Source organism: Equus quagga, chromosome 8 (genome assembly GCF_021613505.1).
Source record: "Equus quagga isolate Etosha38 chromosome 8, UCLA_HA_Equagga_1.0, whole genome shotgun sequence".
Taxonomy (NCBI): domain Eukaryota; kingdom Metazoa; phylum Chordata; class Mammalia; order Perissodactyla; family Equidae; genus Equus; species Equus quagga.
In genome coordinates, this window is record NC_060274.1 from 29,515,698 (window position 1) to 29,535,990 (window position 20,293).

The 20,293-nt window shown below is 41.5% G+C and overlaps 1 protein-coding gene across 12 annotated transcripts in view; it reads right to left on the bottom strand.

Annotated features, from left to right (window-relative positions):
* FBXL13 (F-box and leucine rich repeat protein 13) overlaps positions 1-20,293 on the bottom strand; it is a 223,485-nt gene that overhangs the window by 54,680 nt on the left and 148,512 nt on the right. For 10 of the 12 annotated variants that reach the window (XR_006889805.1, XR_006889806.1, XR_006889807.1 and 7 more), the window contains 5 exons: positions 17,310-17,408; positions 16,647-16,764; positions 16,377-16,542; positions 11,433-11,552; positions 10,248-10,374 (listed from right to left, as the gene is read on the bottom strand). Coding sequence is in view for 8 of the 12 variants with exons in the window: in XM_046669994.1 (XP_046525950.1) it covers positions 10,248-10,374; positions 11,433-11,552; positions 16,377-16,542; positions 16,647-16,764; positions 17,310-17,408 (630 nt within the window). In the remaining 4 variants the exon portion in view is untranslated. The remainder of the gene's footprint in view (positions 1-10,247; positions 10,375-11,432; positions 11,553-16,376; positions 16,543-16,646; positions 16,765-17,309; positions 17,409-20,293) is intronic. The other 2 variants (XM_046669989.1, XM_046669987.1) reach the window with 1 other exon arrangement.

Consider the following 20,293-nt stretch of genomic DNA (forward strand, 5'->3'; position numbering starts at 1 on the left):
GGTGGGGGGGGCGGTGTTGAAAATCCTTGTGTAAATTTTCCACTTTCAATAATGCTTGAGTTGGAATATACCTAATATCTATGATTTTTTGCCAGACATACTGAGGAACAAAACAAAACAAAAATGAAAATGTCAAAAGTCAAATAGGCATCTATCTTCTTTTTGTCACCTAGGACCAAAGGGGCCCATAGTGTAGACAGATATGTCCTGGTACTAGAATTAAACATGTCTAAAATGGAATTCAGCATCTCGTCTCCAAGTCCTAACCCCTCTCTCAGGTTGTTTCCTGGGTAATGGTACCACCGTGTCCTCGACTGACCAAATACAAACATGGGTGTTCGCCATGTCTCCTTCTCTCCCGGTATCCAGCCAGTCAGTCACTAAGCCCCACCTATGCTGCCTCCTAATGTCCCTTCTGCCACCACTATCAAAACCTCACTATTTTTAGGTGTCATTGCAATAGCTCAGCCTCTCTTCAATGCATCTTTCTTAGTGTTATGTTTCTGTACACAAATCTGTATGAATCGTCTACTCGGGGTTCTTCAGTGGCGCCCCATGCATGCAGCATCTAGTCTGAAGGCCTTTCACATTCTGCCCTCCCCCTCTTCCTCCAGCCTCATCTCCTGCCACATCTCCTATCTTCTCAGGCCATGCTCTGACAGTACCAAGTCACCTGTGGATCCCCCAACACAGAACCCTCTTTCACGTCTCCACACCTTCACACCTGCTTCTTCCTTCACTGAGAACGTCCTTCTCCCCTGTACCTCACACGCAAACACCACCTGAAGCTTTCCGCTGCCCTCAGAGCCGAGAAGCCTCCACTGACTCCTCCACAGAGACATCGGCACTCAGTTTCCAACGCATCCACGCTGCCAAGATGCAGTGCACATCTCTCCATCACAGCAAACGTACCGCGTTATGTCACAAGTCGAATAAATCATTGCTGAGCTGTATTGAGTGCTTACCATGTGCCAGGCACTAGGGTAAGCAGTTTTCAGTCATTATCTTATTTAATCTTCGCTGTTTTAAAGAGAGGGAAATGAAGGCACAGAGAGGTTAAGTAACTTATCCAAGGTCTCATAATGTGGTGGCACTAGCCTGGATGCGAACCCACACTCTGAATTCATGCTTTTAGTAACTTTTAACCCCTGGTGTTGTCACTCTTATTGTTTCGCCACCAGACTGTACCTTGAGACCAGGACTGTGTCTGTATATTCAGTACTGCCACAACCGGGCATAGTGTTTGACACATAGTTGACGATGAATAAATATTTGGGAAGGAACGAGTAGCCTATTTATGAAATTTATTTGTTTTTATGGACCCAATTCTCTCTTATCTTGCTGGCACACTCAGAATTCTGGGATGGAATCTATTTTTCTTTGTGGTAAATCAGTGTTTATATTTCGTATTTTCTTTCTGAAAGATTTGCTCCATTTGGTGCTGTCTACCACATTCTTTTAGGAGCAAAGAACAAAAGTTACACTTGGAACTATTCTTATCTCAATTAACACATCCATTTTCTAAAATCACTGATAACATTATCTCATACAGTGTCCTTGAAAATGTATCTTACCCTCACAAGTGAGCTTCCCTTTTATACTCTGGTTAGCAATTACCATTTTATAAAAACAATTTAGCTTTGGTTCTCAATTATTTTTGTTTATTTCTACTTACTTAATTGTCAGTATGAATTCCGTAATCATTTCCTTTTTAAACTGTGTCAACCTCTCTGACTAATTTACCAAGCTACAAATCTAAGGGGAGCCGGCTTCGGTCAACACAGCAGCAGGTCCTCCAAGTGTTTACAGAGGGATGGTGAGTCAGCAACTGTTACCTGGAGAGAGAGCAGCTTGCCTCCTACCTGATGGAGCCTGAGAGGAGAGTCATGCTGCCAAAGATTCTCCTGGAGGGAAGTGACAAGCTCAATTCAGTCACTTCTTTTTGCACTGGTTTTAGTAGGAATTTTTTCTGCAAACAGGAGATAATTGACTATAACCTCTATGAGGAAAACCACTATCACTAGGCATGGGACCAGCAGATTCTTATAAGGCCACCAGCTGGGCAGAAGGGCCTGGAGGGGCCTAAGGAGAGGTCCAGCTCCTCGTGAAAAACTACAAAAGGGCAGACTTTTCGTGATGTGCTTTTTGAAAATCCAAGGCATATCTGTTTGTCTCTGAGTTGCCCTGCTCTCTTTTCACTCCCATTCCTTCTGCTTCTTGAATCCCAAGTGGTTTCCTGCTTCAGAGGTTTTGCTTCACCGAAGCTCAGGCTTTATTCATGTGTGTGTTCCATGCAGATGGGTGGTCTCTTGAAAGAGTATCATCAGATTAAGACGTGCAGCTGTAAACACTCCCACTCCAGCTCAGAGCATAGCTGAGAAAATGTGGGATTTAAGAAGGCTTAAGTGTTTGGCTGAAAAGAGGGAAATGGTAGCAACCCATTCAGTCACTCACTCACTGACTCAGTGATCAAATATTTTAATGCCTTTTATGTCTGTTGGCATTATGCGAGGCTTCCCAAAGATGGGATGACCCAGCCTCTGCCCTCAAGAAGCTTACATTAAGATAAAAACAACCACAAACAAGCACATAGAGACAGAGATGGGAGTGGTGGTTACCAGAGGGACGGGCGGAGGGAGGAGGGCGAAATGGGGGATTACGCACATGTGTGTGGGGGTGGATTGTAAGTGGGCTTTGGGTGGTGAGCATGATGTAATCCACACAGAAATCAAAATGTAATGATTTACACCTGAGATTAATAAAACGTTATAAACCAATGTTACCGTGATAAAAAAAAAAGCTTCCATTGCTGTCGGGGGACAGGCATGGAACAAATATTAAGATACAATGAGATGATTGCTTTAGTGGACGCAGTATAACGACAGGGAGATCCTAAGCCTGCCCAGGAACTGCAGGAGAGCTTCACAGAGCTGAAACCTGAGGGTAAGCAAGGATCTACTAGGTGGACAAGGGGAGAGGGTGTCTCAGACAGAGGGAATAACTTGCAGAGATGGGAAGGCAAGGAGAGCCTGACAGGTTTGAGGAGCTCCAGCAGAGTCAGCTCCGTGTGTCTGAAGCCAAAGCTGACAGGTGGGAGTCAGCTGGAAGCGAGGCTGTAGAGGTGGGCAGGGGCCACCCCAGGTAGAGCCTGGTCCTACACGCTAGGTTGTTTAGGCTTTATGCTGTAAGCAATGTGGAGCTCCTGAAGGAGTTTGAGCAAGGAAGCGAGGGGCTCAGACCCGCGTGCTGGAAAAGCACACTGCAGCAAAGTGGAGAACAGATCTGAGGACAGTGACACTTAAGGCTGGAGAGGTTGGGAAGGAGAAATAGTGCTGGAACCGAGACAGTGACAGAGGGGAGGGAAGGAGGCAGCGGGGCATTTATAAGAGATGTTTAGACTACGCCAGTGATTAAGTCCTCACATTGGCTTCTTCTACTTTAGTATATTATTTAGTCATGGATTATTATTATTATTTTTTTGGCTAGAAATATCTGAAATTAAGTGAACCTATAACATACACAGTTAAAATTAACATGGAAACCACATGCCAATATTCAATTAGGATTTTATTGCAGTTCAATTTGAAAATAATTTGTGTGCTACCCATAATTTAAGAACCATTATTCTGTGAGGCCATCTAAATCGATAACACCCCCCCTAAGAAACTATGCTGTAACGTGGCACAGATAAGATCCAGTACATTAAGATCCAAAGAACGCTTACTTATTTAGAAAAACACCTCGGAACATTGTCACCATGTGATTTATGTTTTCTTAAAGAAACAATGCATCGATAAAATAAAACCCATTGACATTGCCTTGAAATAATCCAGATTGAGAAATGTGATTTTCTGATCATTATGGACAGCATGATCAATGTTTATAATAGATAAAACTGTATCAAAAATATCTTAAAAGGCACTATTAGTTTATGTCAAGATGCTTGAGCTATCATCATGATCGTCTTTGGTTACTTGCTCAGCATGCCAGGCACACGAAGAATGGAAGGAGGAGCGTCCCAGGCAGAAGGGACAGCATGCATAAAGGTCCTGAGGTAGGAAAGAATCTGGCTTACTTGAGGAGCTGAAAGAAGGCAGTGGGGCTGGAGGAGAGGGAATGAGGGGAGCAGGGGCATGAGATGATCTCAGAGGGGTCGGCAAGGGTCTATGCAATGACTGTTGGTCTTTCCCTGATTTTATTTCTCTGTTTTATTAGACATTGTTTGTTATTCCCTCAACACCCCTCACATGACTACACTCACCTGGTTCTCTTACAACCTTTGTCACCTTCTTTCCTTAGTCTCCTTCATGGAGTCATCGTCTCCCCACTGCTTGAATGTTGATGTTGTGTTGTGTTCCTCCTGGGTGCACGTTTCTTCTCACGCCCCATGCTGTCTCTGAGAATCAAGGCCACATTCACTCCTCCATGCTACTGACTCCCACATCTGAATCTCCCTTCAGGATCTCTCCCGCTTTGGCCTTAGGATGCACACACTCTAACTGTCTGACAAAACTGAAGTCACCTTTCCCTTAACACCTGTTCCTTTTCTTACCTTACCCACCTTTTTTGAGGTAGGACCTCCATCCACCCAAAGCCAGATCTTTGGAAGCACTCTTATCCTCCCACCCCTACCCCAGCTCCTCATCTTCCACACCTAATCCATCACCAAGTTCTTTCAGTTTCAACTCCTAAATATACCTGAATATGTTCTTTCCACAATAGCATCCGACCTACTTCAAGAACGCCTCCTCTCTTCCTTTACCAAAATGCCTCCCACTGGCCTCTCTGCCTCCAGTCTTTCTCCCCTCCAATCTACCCATCAGAGAACAATCCAAATTATCTAAAAATGGGAGGCTGACCATGACTGTGACTCCCCTGCTAAGCGCTGCTTTGTCATCCATTGGTTCCAGTCCAAGCTCCTTGACACAGCATAAAAGCCCCCGGCGACATCCCCTTTTTATAGTATATTCCAGTAGTCCTAGGCCACATGACGATCCTTGAACAAGCAGACGTTGGCACACTTCTCTGTTGGGCGGGCTGAGCTGAGAGGTCCTTTCCTCTGCTTCCTTGATCATTATACCTGCCACACCATATTTAAATCGCCCACACTCACCCTTCCAAACTGGGCTGCAGAGAACAGGTCATATTCACATCTGCCAACCCTAGAGCCGGCTCCGCATTTGTTCCTTCACTCAATGAGTATTTAGCAAGTGTCCACTACCCCCCAGGGTTCTGCAAAAATGGCAGTGAACAAAACAAAGTCCTCATGGATCTCATATTCCAGTGAGGGGACTCTGGGAGATTGCCTCCATAATAGGCACTCGAGATCTAGTCGTCATAACAAAAAATTTTGAAAATCAGGCAAATGAAAGAGTCTTCTTAAACCACTGTCTAAGCGCACCATTGAGAACATCGCTCTGACTCATTTTTCTTTAAATGACAAATATGGCAGTGACTAATGCAACGAGAGCAGCAGACTGGGCCGCTCTGACTGTGGATCCTGTGGTCTTTAGTAAATGACAATCCTCCTAACTGGTGGAAAACATTTTCCCTTATACATGGAGATTTAACCTCATATTCAAACAATCCTCTGGGGTAGGGAGCGAATGAGTAACATCCCATTTAATTAGATGTTAGGGAAAAGCTGTAGATTAAAGATTTTTAAATACATCTTAAGATACCTTCACATTCGTAAGCTATTTCCCTCACTTACAAACCCTGTCTTTTTTATATTAGAAGAGGAAAATTGACGTATTCCCTCTTTTCCTAAAATGTGCCTGTTAGATAACTTCTTAAACCACTTTTACTCATGGATAACGCAATGCATTAGTCACTATTTTCTACAAAAGGACTGAGGATGATGAAATTATTATAAGAAATGTATACAGTTTGAAATAACTGTGTTCTCCTCTTCACTTCCCCCATTTAAATTAGCTCTCTCTTTTAAACATCTTTCTAGATGTATAAATATCTGTATTTTTGCCTTTGCTGATGAACTTCCTCATGAATTTCCACGATCTTCAGAACGCAATGCCCCTTGACCTTCCGCAAACCTAAAAAGCTCTTCTACCTCTGAGGAGTGAATTTCAAGGATTGCTTATTTTGCTTATTTTTCGCTTAACTGCTTATTTCCCGAGCTCTTCACATCTCCATAAAGCTGCCTTGCAGGTGACTCAGCCCACACATGCCCACTTTCCCGACCTGCTGCAGACCCGCCCCTCCCACCGTGGGAGGGACACGGCTCGCATCTGCCGTTTGGACAGATGTTCAAGCCACAAATCCGGCATCATCCTTGCTTCCCTCCCTCTCTTCTGACTCATACTCAGTCTATTTCTATCTCTTGTTGATTCTTCCTCCTACATGTCTCACTCTGCTGTCTTTGCCCCAGCCCTACTACCCTACCCCTGGCTCTAATCCTGGTGCTGACCATCATCATTTTCACCTGGACCACTGCTTTACGATCTGTCACTAGTTCATCCATATTCCCATGTCAATCCAGCAGATGGAGTGATTTTATTAAAATGTCAATCTGGGCACCGGCCTGGTGGCACAGTGGTTAAGTTTGTGCGCTCCACTTCAGTCCCTGGGGTTCACAGGTTCTGATCCCTGGCACGGACCTACACCATTCATCAAGCCATGCTGTGGCAGCATCCCCCATACCAAATGGAGGAAGATGGGCACAGATGTTAGCTCAGGGCCACTCTTCCTCAGGCAAAAGAGAGGAAGATTGGCGACAGGTGTTAGCTCAAGGCCAATCTTCCTCACCACACACACACAAAAAAGTCAATCTGACCATGTTACTGTCTAATTGACAATAGTGAATGTCCTTTCATTGCCAAAAGGGCCAAGAACTAATCCCTCCATGTGGCCTCTGGGCCCTTCATGACCTGGCCCTGCCTACCTCTCAAGCATCATCTCTCATCACCCTCCTCACAGTCAAGCTGTATCCAAATGTGCAGATTTCCTTGACGCCACCATACTTTTAAACCCCTGTGTCTGTTTCCTTGGCTCACCGCATACCCCTTCTCCTTCTGGTGGAAGACGAGGTCTTCCCTGACTTGCTGAGCCAGGTTAGAAATCCATTTTCCTTGTTTCCCATAGGAGGAGGGACCATATCTGTTTTGTTCATTCCAGCATCCCCATCACCAAGCACAAGGTAGTCAGAATAAATATTTCTTAACTAAATTAGTGTGATTCTAACTGAAAACTCACTATTGAAAAGAAGTGAGAATGAACATAATTATTAGGAAACATAAGAAACTTTTTCTTTTCCTAAAGGCACAACTGCTCACATTTGATCTCTGGCAAATATCTGTAACATCCCGGAGTTTAAACCCTGAAGGTTAAGACTGTGGTCAGATTCGTACTTCATCAGACCTACAGTCCTGGCTGGTGTTGAGCTGCCCACGTTGACATCTGGGCTGACTCATTTTAATTTGACCGTTTGAGGTTAGCTTCCACAGCTGCTGTAACACTGTACTGTCAATCATTTGCCTTTTAAATCAGAGTTTAACTGATTTAGAGGAAGAAAACAACCACCTTCAGAAGACTTATTTTTCAATCTTTAGCAGAAAACAGCTAGCATTCTTCCCCATAGATGTCCACTTACAGCTCTCTCAGATTGTGTATATTCTTTACAAGAAGATAAAAACAGTGAGTGGGACTTGAAGCTATATACTCCTAAGTTTTTAACTTGTCCTCAGTAGATAAAACTTGAACTTATGGTCTTTGAAAATGAAAACTGAGTTTTCCCCAAACGCCGAAAACTAGGATAAACCATTTAAGCCTCACTCCATTCATTCTACAAATGTTCACCAGACGCTTCCGCCTTGCGAGGAGTACTGTGGTAGAATTATATTTTGATGTGTTTTATAATGTGCTTTGATCCTCTGCTTCTTGTTACCCTGTGACCTTTCAGACAACAGCTGGGCATTCTACTTGTGTGTGTCAGAGAAGGGTTTTTACGGAAGAACACAGGAGAAAAAAAAAAATCCTAGGCTTTTAAGATTCAAATCCTAAACCCTGAAAGACTTGGGGCATAACATTTTTAAAAACCATGTAATCTGTTGGAATGTTTTTTCTACCACCAGATTAGATAAAGAATCTACGCGAAGAGAAAAGAGGAGGAGCAGAGAAGAGGGGAGAGGAATGAAGGGGAAGAAGAAGAGAAGGGAGGGAGGAGAGAAAGGGAGAGGAAAGAAGGGGAAGGGGCAGAGAGGAGGGGAAGGGCAAGCCAGAGAAAAGCAAAAGAATGAGGTGCTGCGAGATTCGCCATGCGGGGCCCTGTCCCAGGCCTCCCTGGACTCTTTCCAGCTGCAGAGAAAGTCGGAACCTCCTGAGAGATTTGGGCATCTAAGACTAAATGAGAACCCATCCCATCTTTCCTTGGTATGTGAAAAGCAACAAGGCACCAGAGTTTTCCTGTGCTCATCATTGTATCAGCTAAGATCTAATGAGGAAAACAGAAACAACTCTGTTTATAACGGAGGAAATTTAATTGTGACAAGGAGTTGGCAACATAGGTGGTAGAGAAACTGAGAAGCCAGATGGGATAATGACACAATCCGGAGATTAGCAGCAGCAGGAAGCCACTCTCCCCCCCCCACCCCCCCACACTGGAAGGACAATAGGAAGAGATGGTGTTACTGGAGCCCAGGGGCCAAGGTCACTGGAGGGAGCTGGAACCGCAGCAGGCCCGACTAGAGGGAGTAGATCACAAAGGAAATTCAGCTGATGAGGATGATGGAAAGAAAGGTGGAGGAAAACCCTGGCCTCTCCCTTCTTCTGACCCTCCAATTGCTCACAAATTCCTCACAAGCACCAAACCCAGCTGGAATCTTGCTGACGTGAGTCAGCCACTCTGTGGCAGAGTGAGGGAAGGGTGAGGCTGGGGTCTGAGGGCAAATGCACCTAGGTGTGAGAGCAGGGAAATGTCTGCGGGGGATGTCTAGGACTAGGGACCTAAGACAATCTCATAGAGTCCCCTTGCCCCAGGATGACCGACAGCGGGCCAGAGCAAGGCACATATGACAAGGTAGCCTGAAGAGTTGAAGGGGCCTTGGAGCTGGGACAAGGAGGACATATTAGGGATCCACCTGGACAGGAAGCCAAAATTCAAATGGGCCCACAGATGTCTCAGTGGATTCAGGCTGGACAGAAGACAGCACCGAGAAGACCAGACTTGACTCCACCGTAATGAGTTGACCACATGTAACTGCCCCCACCCAACTCTTACACCACACTTAGATGACACTTCAAGAAAGGGAAGAGGCGACCATCTAGCAGAACGGAGGCTGAATCTCAATTCACTCTTAGTTAAAGAAAGGAAAGAGCCTAGACTAATGAACAGACACAGGCCTTCATCTAAAAGATCCCACTGAATGTTTGAAGGGGACGGACACATACCACGATGTCAATAATGCAGAGAGACACCGAGAGAAACAGGTCATGTTAAAGGATGCAGTGGGGCTGGAGACGCACATAGGGGAGTTCTGGTACTTGCCTATAAGGCAGGGCTTCTCAGAGAAGGCCTCAAAGAGAGGCGATATTTGACGAGCTTGAGGGATGAGTGGGGATTTAGCAAGCAGGTGGGGGAAGACCCTCACCTCTGTTGTCTTCTTCTGTCCCTCCTAATGCTCTGATTTTCAAGAGAAGCGAGTACATTCCTTATCTGACTACATTCCCTTAAAGTCTTTCAGAAACGTGGCAAATCTCTCAGGGTTTACCTTCCTTTTCACTAGTAAATGGGGCAGGTGTGACCTGAGTTTCAACTCTGATGAGTAGCATCAGCAGCTTGCAGGAAATGAGTTCCTTAAAATGTATCCTTTCATAGACTTGAAGAGGCCATTTCTAGACTTTAGGTTTTGAACTGAAGACTTAGATCTCAAGGCACTCAAATAGTCTTTAGAATGTGCACTCCACAAGGAAAATATACTTAAGCCATCTAAAATATATTACCTCCTCATTGACCAAACTTCTGTAATGAAACGTATTTCAGATCTATCATGTCAAGACTTTCCTCAAAATACTGTATTTTGCCATTTTTTAAACAGAGAAACAAGACCATTGATTTACAAATAACATCATCTATCATTATTCCAGAAACAATATTCCTAAACTTGCCTTTTATAATCTAATAATTTAAGAAATAAAAATAATTGTTGTTCTCTCCATTGTTTACAAATGGAAAACGACTATATAACAGGAAACAAGAAGAGTCATTGGACCGTTTTAAATATCTTTTTTACCTCATCAGAGATGTCTGTTCCAGAGAGGTCTATTGATAGCAAGGAAAAGATGTTTACAATATATGCAATTCCTATGTCAGTCAAATGTGTACAATTTCGTAGGCTCAAGTAGTGTAAATTAGGGCAGCTGAAAGAAAAGAGCATGAAGAATTAATTTTATCTTGTAATCATACTGTCAGTAGCAATTTCTTCATATAAAAACTATCTGGGGAGAGCTAGACCTGATGACCTAGTGGTTAAAGTTTGGCGCACTCCACTTCAGCGTCCCCAAGTTTGGTTCCCCAGGCACGGAACCACACCACTCATCTGTCAGTAGCCATGCTGTGGCAGTGACTCACATAGAAGAACTAGAAGGATCTACAACTATGTACTGGGGCTTTGGGAAGGGAAAAAAGGGAGAGAGAGGAAGATTGGCAACAGATATTAGCTCAGGGCGAACCCTCCCCAGCAAAAAACAAACAAACAAACAACAACAGCAAAAATATCTGGGGAAAGCAATGGTGTTTAAGCAAGGATTTTCCTTTTCTTGACATAAAAGTAAGCTTAAAAGTAGAAAATAAATTGGCATTACAAAGTTGGATGAAAGGGAAGTGTGTTATTATATAAGACATTCTGTGATTTCATTTCATACTGTGATTTCTAATAAGAAAAACATATCACATGCATACAAAATACTATTATGTAAGTACCTAGACGATTGAGTACTAAAGTACAAGGTTAATGTTCTCACTTATCCCTTACAAGTTTGCTACCGGAATTGGGCTTGAATCCTTAGTGTACACGAGAACTCTGACAAGTCAGGAGGATTAAGAATAAACCCACCAGCTAGAACAGCCCTTGGGAAATGCTGGAGTAAAGGTTTACATAGAGATAATATCCTTGAAAAGTACAGAGAAGTCACCCATATCTCAATATTCATAACTTTGTGAGTGACTCCATCTCAAACTTTCTCTACAGTGAAATTAATAAGAAACATCTCAGATTTAATCAAATGGTTAGTTCAATCTGTGATTCCAATGTCTTTTATTTGGTTTCACAGGGTATTGGACCAGTGTCTGGTCCAAAACATTCCTGATGTTTTCCAAATGGCTTTGGATCAGACCAAAAGGTCTATCTCTGATCTCTTCCATTAGCAATTGTACAATTACTAATGATATGGTGTAAAATATTATCATTTTATCATACCGTTCTGCTAGTTTCACCATGGAGGCATCACCCAAGTGGACACAGTTATTTAAATTTAGCTCTCTTATCCTTATGCTCACAGGGCCGTCAAGAAATTGCCTTAGTCCTACATCACCAATTCTGTAGGAAAGAGCAAGAAAACTTTACATATGATTTTATATATAAATACATTGAATATTATTAAAACAATATTATACCCAATACAAAATAATACACCCAATACATTCCAAAATAGCAAGGCAATATGTATATACTAGTGTTTTCTCAACACTTTAAAACCAAATTTGATTATATAGCTTTTAGTGTAATAGAAAAAGTATAAATGATAGTAAGGGGAGAAGTATTAATAAAAGTGTTATTCCTTCCTGAAATTTTTATTGAGCTACAAAGACCCCAAAGATCCAAACCAATTTCGAGAAAAAAGAACAAAGCTGGAGACATCATGCTTTCTGGTTTCAAACTACATGATGAAGCTATAGTAGTCAAAACAGAATGGTATTGGCATAAATATAGACACATAGATCAATGGAACAGAATAGACAGCCCAGAAATCAACCCACACATATACGGTCAATTAATTTTTGACAAAGGAGCCAAGAATGTACAGTGGGGATAGGACAATCTCTTCAACAAATGGTGTTGGGAAAACTGGACAGCCACATGCAAAAGAATGAAACTGGAGCACTACCTTACACCATGCACAAAAAGTAACTCAAATGGATTAAAGACTTGAATTTAAGATCTGAAATCATAAACTCCTAGAAAAAAACCTAGGTAGTAAGCTCCTTCACATTGATCTTGGCAATGATTTTTTGGATCTGACACCAAAAGCAAAGGCAATATAAGCAAAAATAAACAAGTGGGACTATATCAAACTAAAAGCTTCTGCATAGCAAAGGAAACCATCAACAAAATGGAAAGGCAACCTATTAAATGGGAGAAAATATTTGCAAACCATGTATCTGTTAAGGGTTAATATCTAAAATATATAAAGAACTCATACAACTCAACAGCAAAAATAACAAACAATCCAATTAAAAATAGGCACAGGATCTGAACAGATATTTTTCCAAAGAACATACACATGGCCAAGAGGCACATGAAAAGATGCTCAACATCACTAATCATCAGGGAAATTCAAATCAAAACCACAATGAGATATCACCTCACACCTGTTAGAATAGCTATTATCAAAAAGCTATGAGATAACAAATGCTGGCAAGGATGTGGAGAGAAGGGAGTCCTCGTGCTCTGTTGGTGGGAATGTAAACTGGAGCAGCTACTACGAAAAACAGTAGGGAGGTTCCTCAAAAGAGTCAAACAACTACCACATGATCCAGCAATTCCACTTATGGGTATTTATTCAAAGAAAACGAAAACACTAACTCAAAAAGATATATGCACCCCCATGTTTATTGCAGCACTATTTACAATAGCCAAGATATGGAAGCAACCTAAGTGTCCATGGATGGAAAAATGGATAACGAAAATGTGGTATATAAATACCTTGGGGACATTGTGCTAAGTGAAATGTGTCAGACAAAGACAAACACCAAAAGACCTCACTTAAACGTGAAATCTAAAACAACCCGCAAGTTCATCGATGCAGAGAACAGACTGGTAGTTGCTACATGGCAAGGGGGTGGGGGTTGGGCGGAATAGGTGAAGGAAGTCAAAAGGCACAAACTTCCAGTTATAAAATAAATAAGTTCGTGGGGATATAATGTACAGCATGGCAACTATAGTTAGTAAAACAGGCATGCCTCACACACATATGTGAGCATGTGTGTGTATATGTGTGTGTATATATGTATATAAATTTACATTATAATCCAAGAGTCATCGAAAGTCAGTAGAAAAGGATTATTCAGATAATGATCCAAGTTAATTGGTTAATGCAGTTAGTCCCACACCAGGCTGTGCCTCAAAAGCATCCATGTTGTCTTTTAAAAAATACACGAGCTGGGTTTCCATGCCGAAACATTCAGATTCAATAGCTCTGGGGTGGGGCTTGGGCATACGTCGTTTTATTCAGCTCCTTGGGTGATTCTGATGTCCTGAATTTTTACTTTTAAATCATATGTGTATTTTTAACTTACCTTTTTGTTACTGATTCCTAATTTAATTGCCTTGTAGTGAGAGAATGTAATTTAAGAGAATATGATATAACACCAATAGTTTGAAAGTTGTGAGAACTTGCTTTAAAATTTCATAGACAGTCCATTTTTAAAAGATTAATGTGTGGTTGAGAAAAATTTATATTCTTTGAGCCAGCCCTGATGGCCTAGTTGTTCAAGTTTGGCACACTCCACTTTGGTGGCCCGGATTCAGCTCCCCAGCACAGAACCAGACCACTCATCTGTCAGTAGCCATGCTGTGGCAGCAGCTTACATAGAAGAAGTAGAAGGACCTGCAACTAGAATACACAACTATGTCCTGGGGCTTTGGGGAGGGAAAAAAAAAAAGAGGAAGATTGGCAACAGATGTTAGCTCCGGGCAAATCTTTAAAAAAAAAGAAAAGAAAAAGGTATATCGTTTGACTCTCAAACTTACTGTCTTATAGATGAATTTTACAAATCTAATCTGATACTCTGATATTAAACCTTCTCTATCTTTTCACCCTATTTTATAGTCTCATACTTTTCATCTTTTTTTAACTCTGCTATCATTTCTTCAGTTATCTTCCAGCTCTGTACTTCTCTCTTCAGTGAGTTCTAATCTGCTGATTAGCAATCCATTGAGTTTCTTTATTTCGATAACTATATTATATTTTTTATTTCTAAAAATTAGTTTTTTTCAAATAAATCTACTTTTTTTTTTTTTTGAGGAAAATTAGCCCTGAGCTAACTACTGCCAATCCTCCTCTTTTTGCTGGGGAAGACTGGCCCTGAGCTAACATCCATGCCCATCTTCCTCTACTTTATACACGGGACACCTACCACAGCATGGCTTTTGCCAAGCAGTACCATGTCTGCTCCTGGGATCTGAACTGGCAAACCCTGGGCCGCCGAGAAGCAGAATGTGCAAACTTAACCACTGTGACACCGGGCTGGCCCCAATCTACTTGTTTTTATCATAGTTTGTTGCCTGCTCATATTTCTGATTCCATTATTTATTTTTTCAAACATCTCATACATAGTTACTTAATATTCTAAATCTGATCATTCTGATATCTGAATTATTTGAGAGTCAAATTTATTTTGCTGTCTCTGGTGACTCTTTCTCATGGGGACTCACATCTTTGTCCCTCTGACAGTTGTTAATGGTGAGCACCTATTTATTTGATCTTAATCCCTGGGAAGCTGGAGGCCTAAATAGAAGATGCTTCCCTCCAGAGAAGCTTTGAGCTAACTTCTTCCAGGAGGCTGGCTGCTACCTACCGGAGACCAGCTTGTCCTCTTTGAGGAGGTCCAGACCCTGTAGAAGTGTCAGGTTCCGCTTTCCTGTCTTGAGTCTTGCTGGGATCTGATTCTCTCAATGGCAATGCTGAAGTGAACATTGATGCTCAGAGCCTTTCTCCTTTTACAAACTTTTGCTTGCTAGCCACAGTTCATCTCAGAGAGTCGGTCCACTGAGAGCATGGATATTGGATACTTCTCTTACTCTCTGTGGACTCAGCAAGGGATTGAAAGTATGTTTCATCAGGAGCTAAATTGTTTGTGGCAAGGAATGCTTTGAAGTGTTTTGTCAATTATACTGCTGGAAGCAGGAAACCTCTATTTATTTTAAAATTAGTTAACCTGCAGAAGCCTGAGTGAAATATAAGAATTAAATTTAATTTTATTTCACATATTAATACAGATAGGATTAGCTGTGTTATACATATACACACACGTATATATATATATATATATATACACACACACACACACATACATACATACACACTGTCTGTGTGTATGCCTGTTCTGTATCACTATGTAACAAATTATCCCAAATGTTGTGGCTTAAATGACAAATACTTATAATGTCCCAGTTTCTGGGTCTCAGGAATTTGGGAGTGGACTGTCTAGCCCAAAGTCTCTCTGAGCTTGCAGTCGAGAGGCCGGCGGGGGCTTTAGCCATCTGAGGGTTCGACTGACGCTGAAGGTCTGCTTTCAAGCTCATTCACACGGCTGTTCGCAGGAGGCCTCATTTCCCAATCAGGCTTTTCCCATTTCAAATCCTATGTCCTCCCCCCCCCCCCCCCCCCCCCCGACCCCAACCCATGGTGCCTCCTCATTTTAATAATAAAGAACATGGGTTAAGATTTTGTGAAAGTTAGCTCTCTACTCTGACTTGTATTTTCACAAAAATCAGCCAACTTCACCGTGGATCAAATGCTGTTTTGTTAGCATCTGACCCTATAAGATGATAAGAAGCCTACACAATACACAAGCAAGAGGCTGAGATATCCATTGGGGAAGACGTTTCAGTAAGAATTTGATCCTTGACCCCCTGAGAATAGCAGGACAGAAGCCCAATAGTGGTCCAGCTGAAAAAAGGGTTTCAGTGAGAACTCACCCGCTACCCACCTTTTAGCAAATCCACACAGAGGGAAAAATCTAACCAGTACCCAGGGGGGACGCCCGTCAGTAAGATCAGTTCCTCAGAAGCAAGTCAGAAAGTCCGTTTGGAAGAAGGAAGACCTGTCAAGTGAGCGAGCTGTGAGAATCCTCAGGGGAGAGGGAGCCCATAGTGCTCCTGTGAGTCCTTTAATCTCACAAGGGCCTCGAGGCCACATGTCCTGCGCTTTCTCTGACAGTCTCTCTGCACCTCGTACAGCCAGTCTGGGTTGGGCGTCCCTCCTTTGTGCTACCACAGAACTCTGCCGTTTCCCCCACGTTAACACTTAACTCCTGACTTTCACGTTTACTCCACTAACCGGTGAGCTCCTTGAGGAGAGGGCCTGGCACATCCTAGACGATCAGTGTGGTCTGAAGATTTGACTGAATGATTCATTACCTTACACAATTCGCCAGATTCAGTACGGTCAGCTGCTTCAAAGGTGAAAGCGACCTGAGGCTCCCGTCTGTTATTCCCTTGCAGTCCGCCATGTAAATGTGACTAATATTTGGGTAATTCTTGTCTATAAATTTGAAGCATGCGTCAGTAATCCTTTTATTTCCTGCTTAAAAAAAAAAAAAAGAAAAAGAAAGGACAAGTGTTTTATTTGTGATCCCACAAGAGTAAAAGTAAAACTTAACGCTGAACCACATTTTTTACATCACAGACCTTCAAATCGGATCTTTCTGAGGTTACAGGAAGAAAGAGCTTTAAAAGCACAATCGGAGATGTGTGGCGCACCCATGAAAACTATCGATGAGAGACGAGGGCATCTTTCAACTAAAGCCTTTAGAAGGAGGAAAGATCATTAAATTAACTGCCGTGAGTTGAACAAGCTTAGCAAAGCAGTGAAGTCATTTTTTTCTCTCAATATTTTCAGAAACAGACACATTAACTTTTAAATTTTCCTAATTCCAAAGAATGGAACCTCTTTCAATATATTTTGGTACACTCACATTTGAGTAATGCACAGGAATCAGAATTAAAACATGTTATAAAAGCATGGGAAAACATGAGAAAATGGAATGCTGAAAAAAAATCACTACATTCAGAAGCTTGACGTGTTGAACTAAACTTCAAGTTTATGCTTAGGCTACGATATCATGCAACAGACTCATCCTAACTGTGAAACAAAGTTCCTTAGGGTATTTCAGGATTCAAACGTTCAAGTGTGTGTGTGTGTGTGTGTGTGTGTAAACTTTTAAATGATTTTCTTACTATAAAAAAACAGCTATAATGAAAAGCTCGTTGATATTTTTCAATAATTCAAGCCACTGGAAAACGTGCCCATCTAATGGGACTGAGAAGAAAAGGTTCTTTCCCACTACCTACTTTTATGCAGTTGTCCGTCAGAGTTGGCATGTCATTCACGGTCAGATGCATTATTCCAGTGCAGCTGTTTGCAACATTCCTGAAGCCTTGGACTGAAATCTGAATTGTACAAAGTAGATGAAAATGACGGGAGAACCCATTAGCATGACATCTAATAGAACCCTAACGTAGTAATATCCAAAGGTATGTCCGGATTTTGCCACTGTCTTTTAAAATTGAAACTATAAAATATAACAAAGAGGGAAAGAATCTAGTCTTGATTTCTTTCTTTCTTATTTAACATTTTATATGTATAGATGGTGAAATGATCACCACAATGAAGTCTAGTTAATTTATTATTTAGTTTTTTATTGAGGGAAAATTCACACAACATAAAATTAATCACTTAAGCCATTTGACTGTTCGTAATTTTGTGCAACCCCAAGCTTTATCTAGTTCCAAAAGATTTTTATCCCCTTGAAAGGAAACCCTGTACCTATTAAGCAGTTGTCCCCCATACTCACCTTCTCCCAGCCCCTGGCAATCAGTAATCTGCGTTCTGTCTCTAAGGATTTACCTATTCTAAATATTTCATGTAAGAGGAATTATACAACATGTGGTCTTTTGTGTCTAGCTTCTTTCACTTAGCATGTTTGTTTGAGATTCATCCACGGTGTAGCATGAATCAGTACTTTATCCATTTTTATGGCTAAGTAATATTCTCTTGTGTGAATGTATTAGGTCTTGTTTATATATTCATCCATTGATTGATATTTGAGTTGTTTCCATCTTTTGGATATTTTGAATAATGCTGCTATGAATAGGCGTGTACATCTATTTGTTTGAGTACCAGTTTTCAATTCTTTGGGGTATCTATCTAGGAATGGAATTTCTGGGTCATATGATAATTCTATCTTTAACTCTTTAAGAAACCACCAAAATGTTTTCTACACTGGCTGCACCATTTTACATTCCCACCAGCAATCTATGAAGGCTCTGATTTCTCCACATCTTTGCCAACACTTATTTTACATATTTTCCTCTTTGAAAAAAATTTCCTAGTGAATTTGAAGTGGTACCTCATTATGATTTTGAGGTGCACCTACTGACTAATGATATTGAGCATCTTTTCATATACTTATCAGTCATTTGTACATCTTCTTTGAGGAAATGTCTATTCAAGTCCTTTGCCTATTTTTTAACTGGGTTATTTATCTTTTGTTGTTGAGTTGTAAGTGTTCCTTATATATTCTGAATACTAGATCCTTAGGTATATGATTTGCAAATACTTTTTCCCATTCTTTAGGTGCTCTTTTTACTTTTTTAATAATATCCTTTGATGCACAAGCTTTTAATTTTGATGAAGTCCAACTTACCTATTTTTTCTTTTTCTGCTCATGCTTTTGGTGTCGTATCTAAGAATCCATTGTCAAATCCAAGGTCATGAAGATTTACCCTCAGTGTTTTCTTCTAAATTGTATCATTTAAGCTCCTATATTTAGGTCATTCGCCCGTTTTAAGTTAATTTTTTAAATGGCGTGAGGTAGAGGTTCCACTTCAATTTTGGTGCAGATATCCAGTTGCCCAGCACCAGTTGTTGAAGAGAGTATTCTTTCCCCCATTGAATGCTCTTGCCATTATTGTCAAAAATCAATTGGCCCTAAAAAGTATAGGTTTATTTCTGGACTCTCAACTCTATTTGATTGATCTATATGTCTATCCTTATGCCAGTACCACACTGTTTTGATTACTGTAGCTTTGTAGTACTGATTTCTTTCTTTCAACTGTCATTATCCCCATTAATGGAAGCAGCAATTGTGGAGAATGTTCAAAATAATGACTGATCGAAAGATCAAATACATTTGCCTATGGTGAATTACCTTAAAATGACTTATTCTTTAGGCTCCATTTCCAGTAACAAATGGACTCGGGTGGAAAAACAGATGATGCTCAGATTCAGTAATGGGAAACTGAGACTCTGCCCAGGAACAGACAGCAGAGGGAACTCTCCCCCAGAGTGATCTCCGCAACAGCCTAACACGGAGAATGAGGAACGGCAGCTACAGAGGATCTCTCGGGAGACCCTGGAGACTTCTTATTTCACTAATGGTGACTTCTGAGGTTCTGTCATTAGAGCCTCCACTTATTTGAAAAGGACTAGCCAAAAGTTAGGGAACTGAGAGCAACATCCTCAAAACAACAGGAGCCCATCTCAAATGTCACGTCCTCAGTGTCCCTGACCCTTAGATTAGGCCAAGTTCTTGTTATACACCTCCAGCACCATGTAAGTGTAAGTATCGTAAATATAATGAAATTGATCTTATGATTAATTGTTGAACTAACTTTCCTGTACCCCAGGTCCCAGCAGGGTGCCTATAACATGAGCTGAGCAGATATTCAAGTAATGTTATTACATGAATAAACAGAAGAATGTATGGGTGAATTATGAGAACCACATGTATTGGGTAGATTCTACTGCCCAGCAGATACTGACGATGTGAGCACCCTGTCAAAGGCCAGGAGAAGCCCTTGAAAGCAGGAGCTGAGCAGGCAAGCTTGAGTCACTGCAGAAGCCAACCCCTTGGATGGAAGTATGTTTGGTGCTACGATCCGAATGTCTGTGTGCCCCTCAAATCTATATCCTAAACCCCCAACGTGATGGTATTAGGAGGTGGATTGTCTGGGAGGTAATTAGGTCATGAAGTGGAGCCTAATCAAGGAGGCCCCAGAGAGATCTCTTGCCCTTTCCACCATGTGAGGTTACAGCAAGAAGGCACTGTGGTGAACCAGGGAGCAGACACTCCCCAGACACTGAATCTGCTGGCGCCATGGTCTTGGACTTCCCAGCCTCTAGAAATGTGAGATATAAATGTCTGTTGTTTACAAGCTACTCAGTCTGTGATATTTTGGACCAAGACACTTGGATAATTTTTCTAAAGAGCTTTTGGGAAATACATTTCTAAAGCCTGAACAAGTATCTATTTTGGCCCAGGAATTTCTTTGAC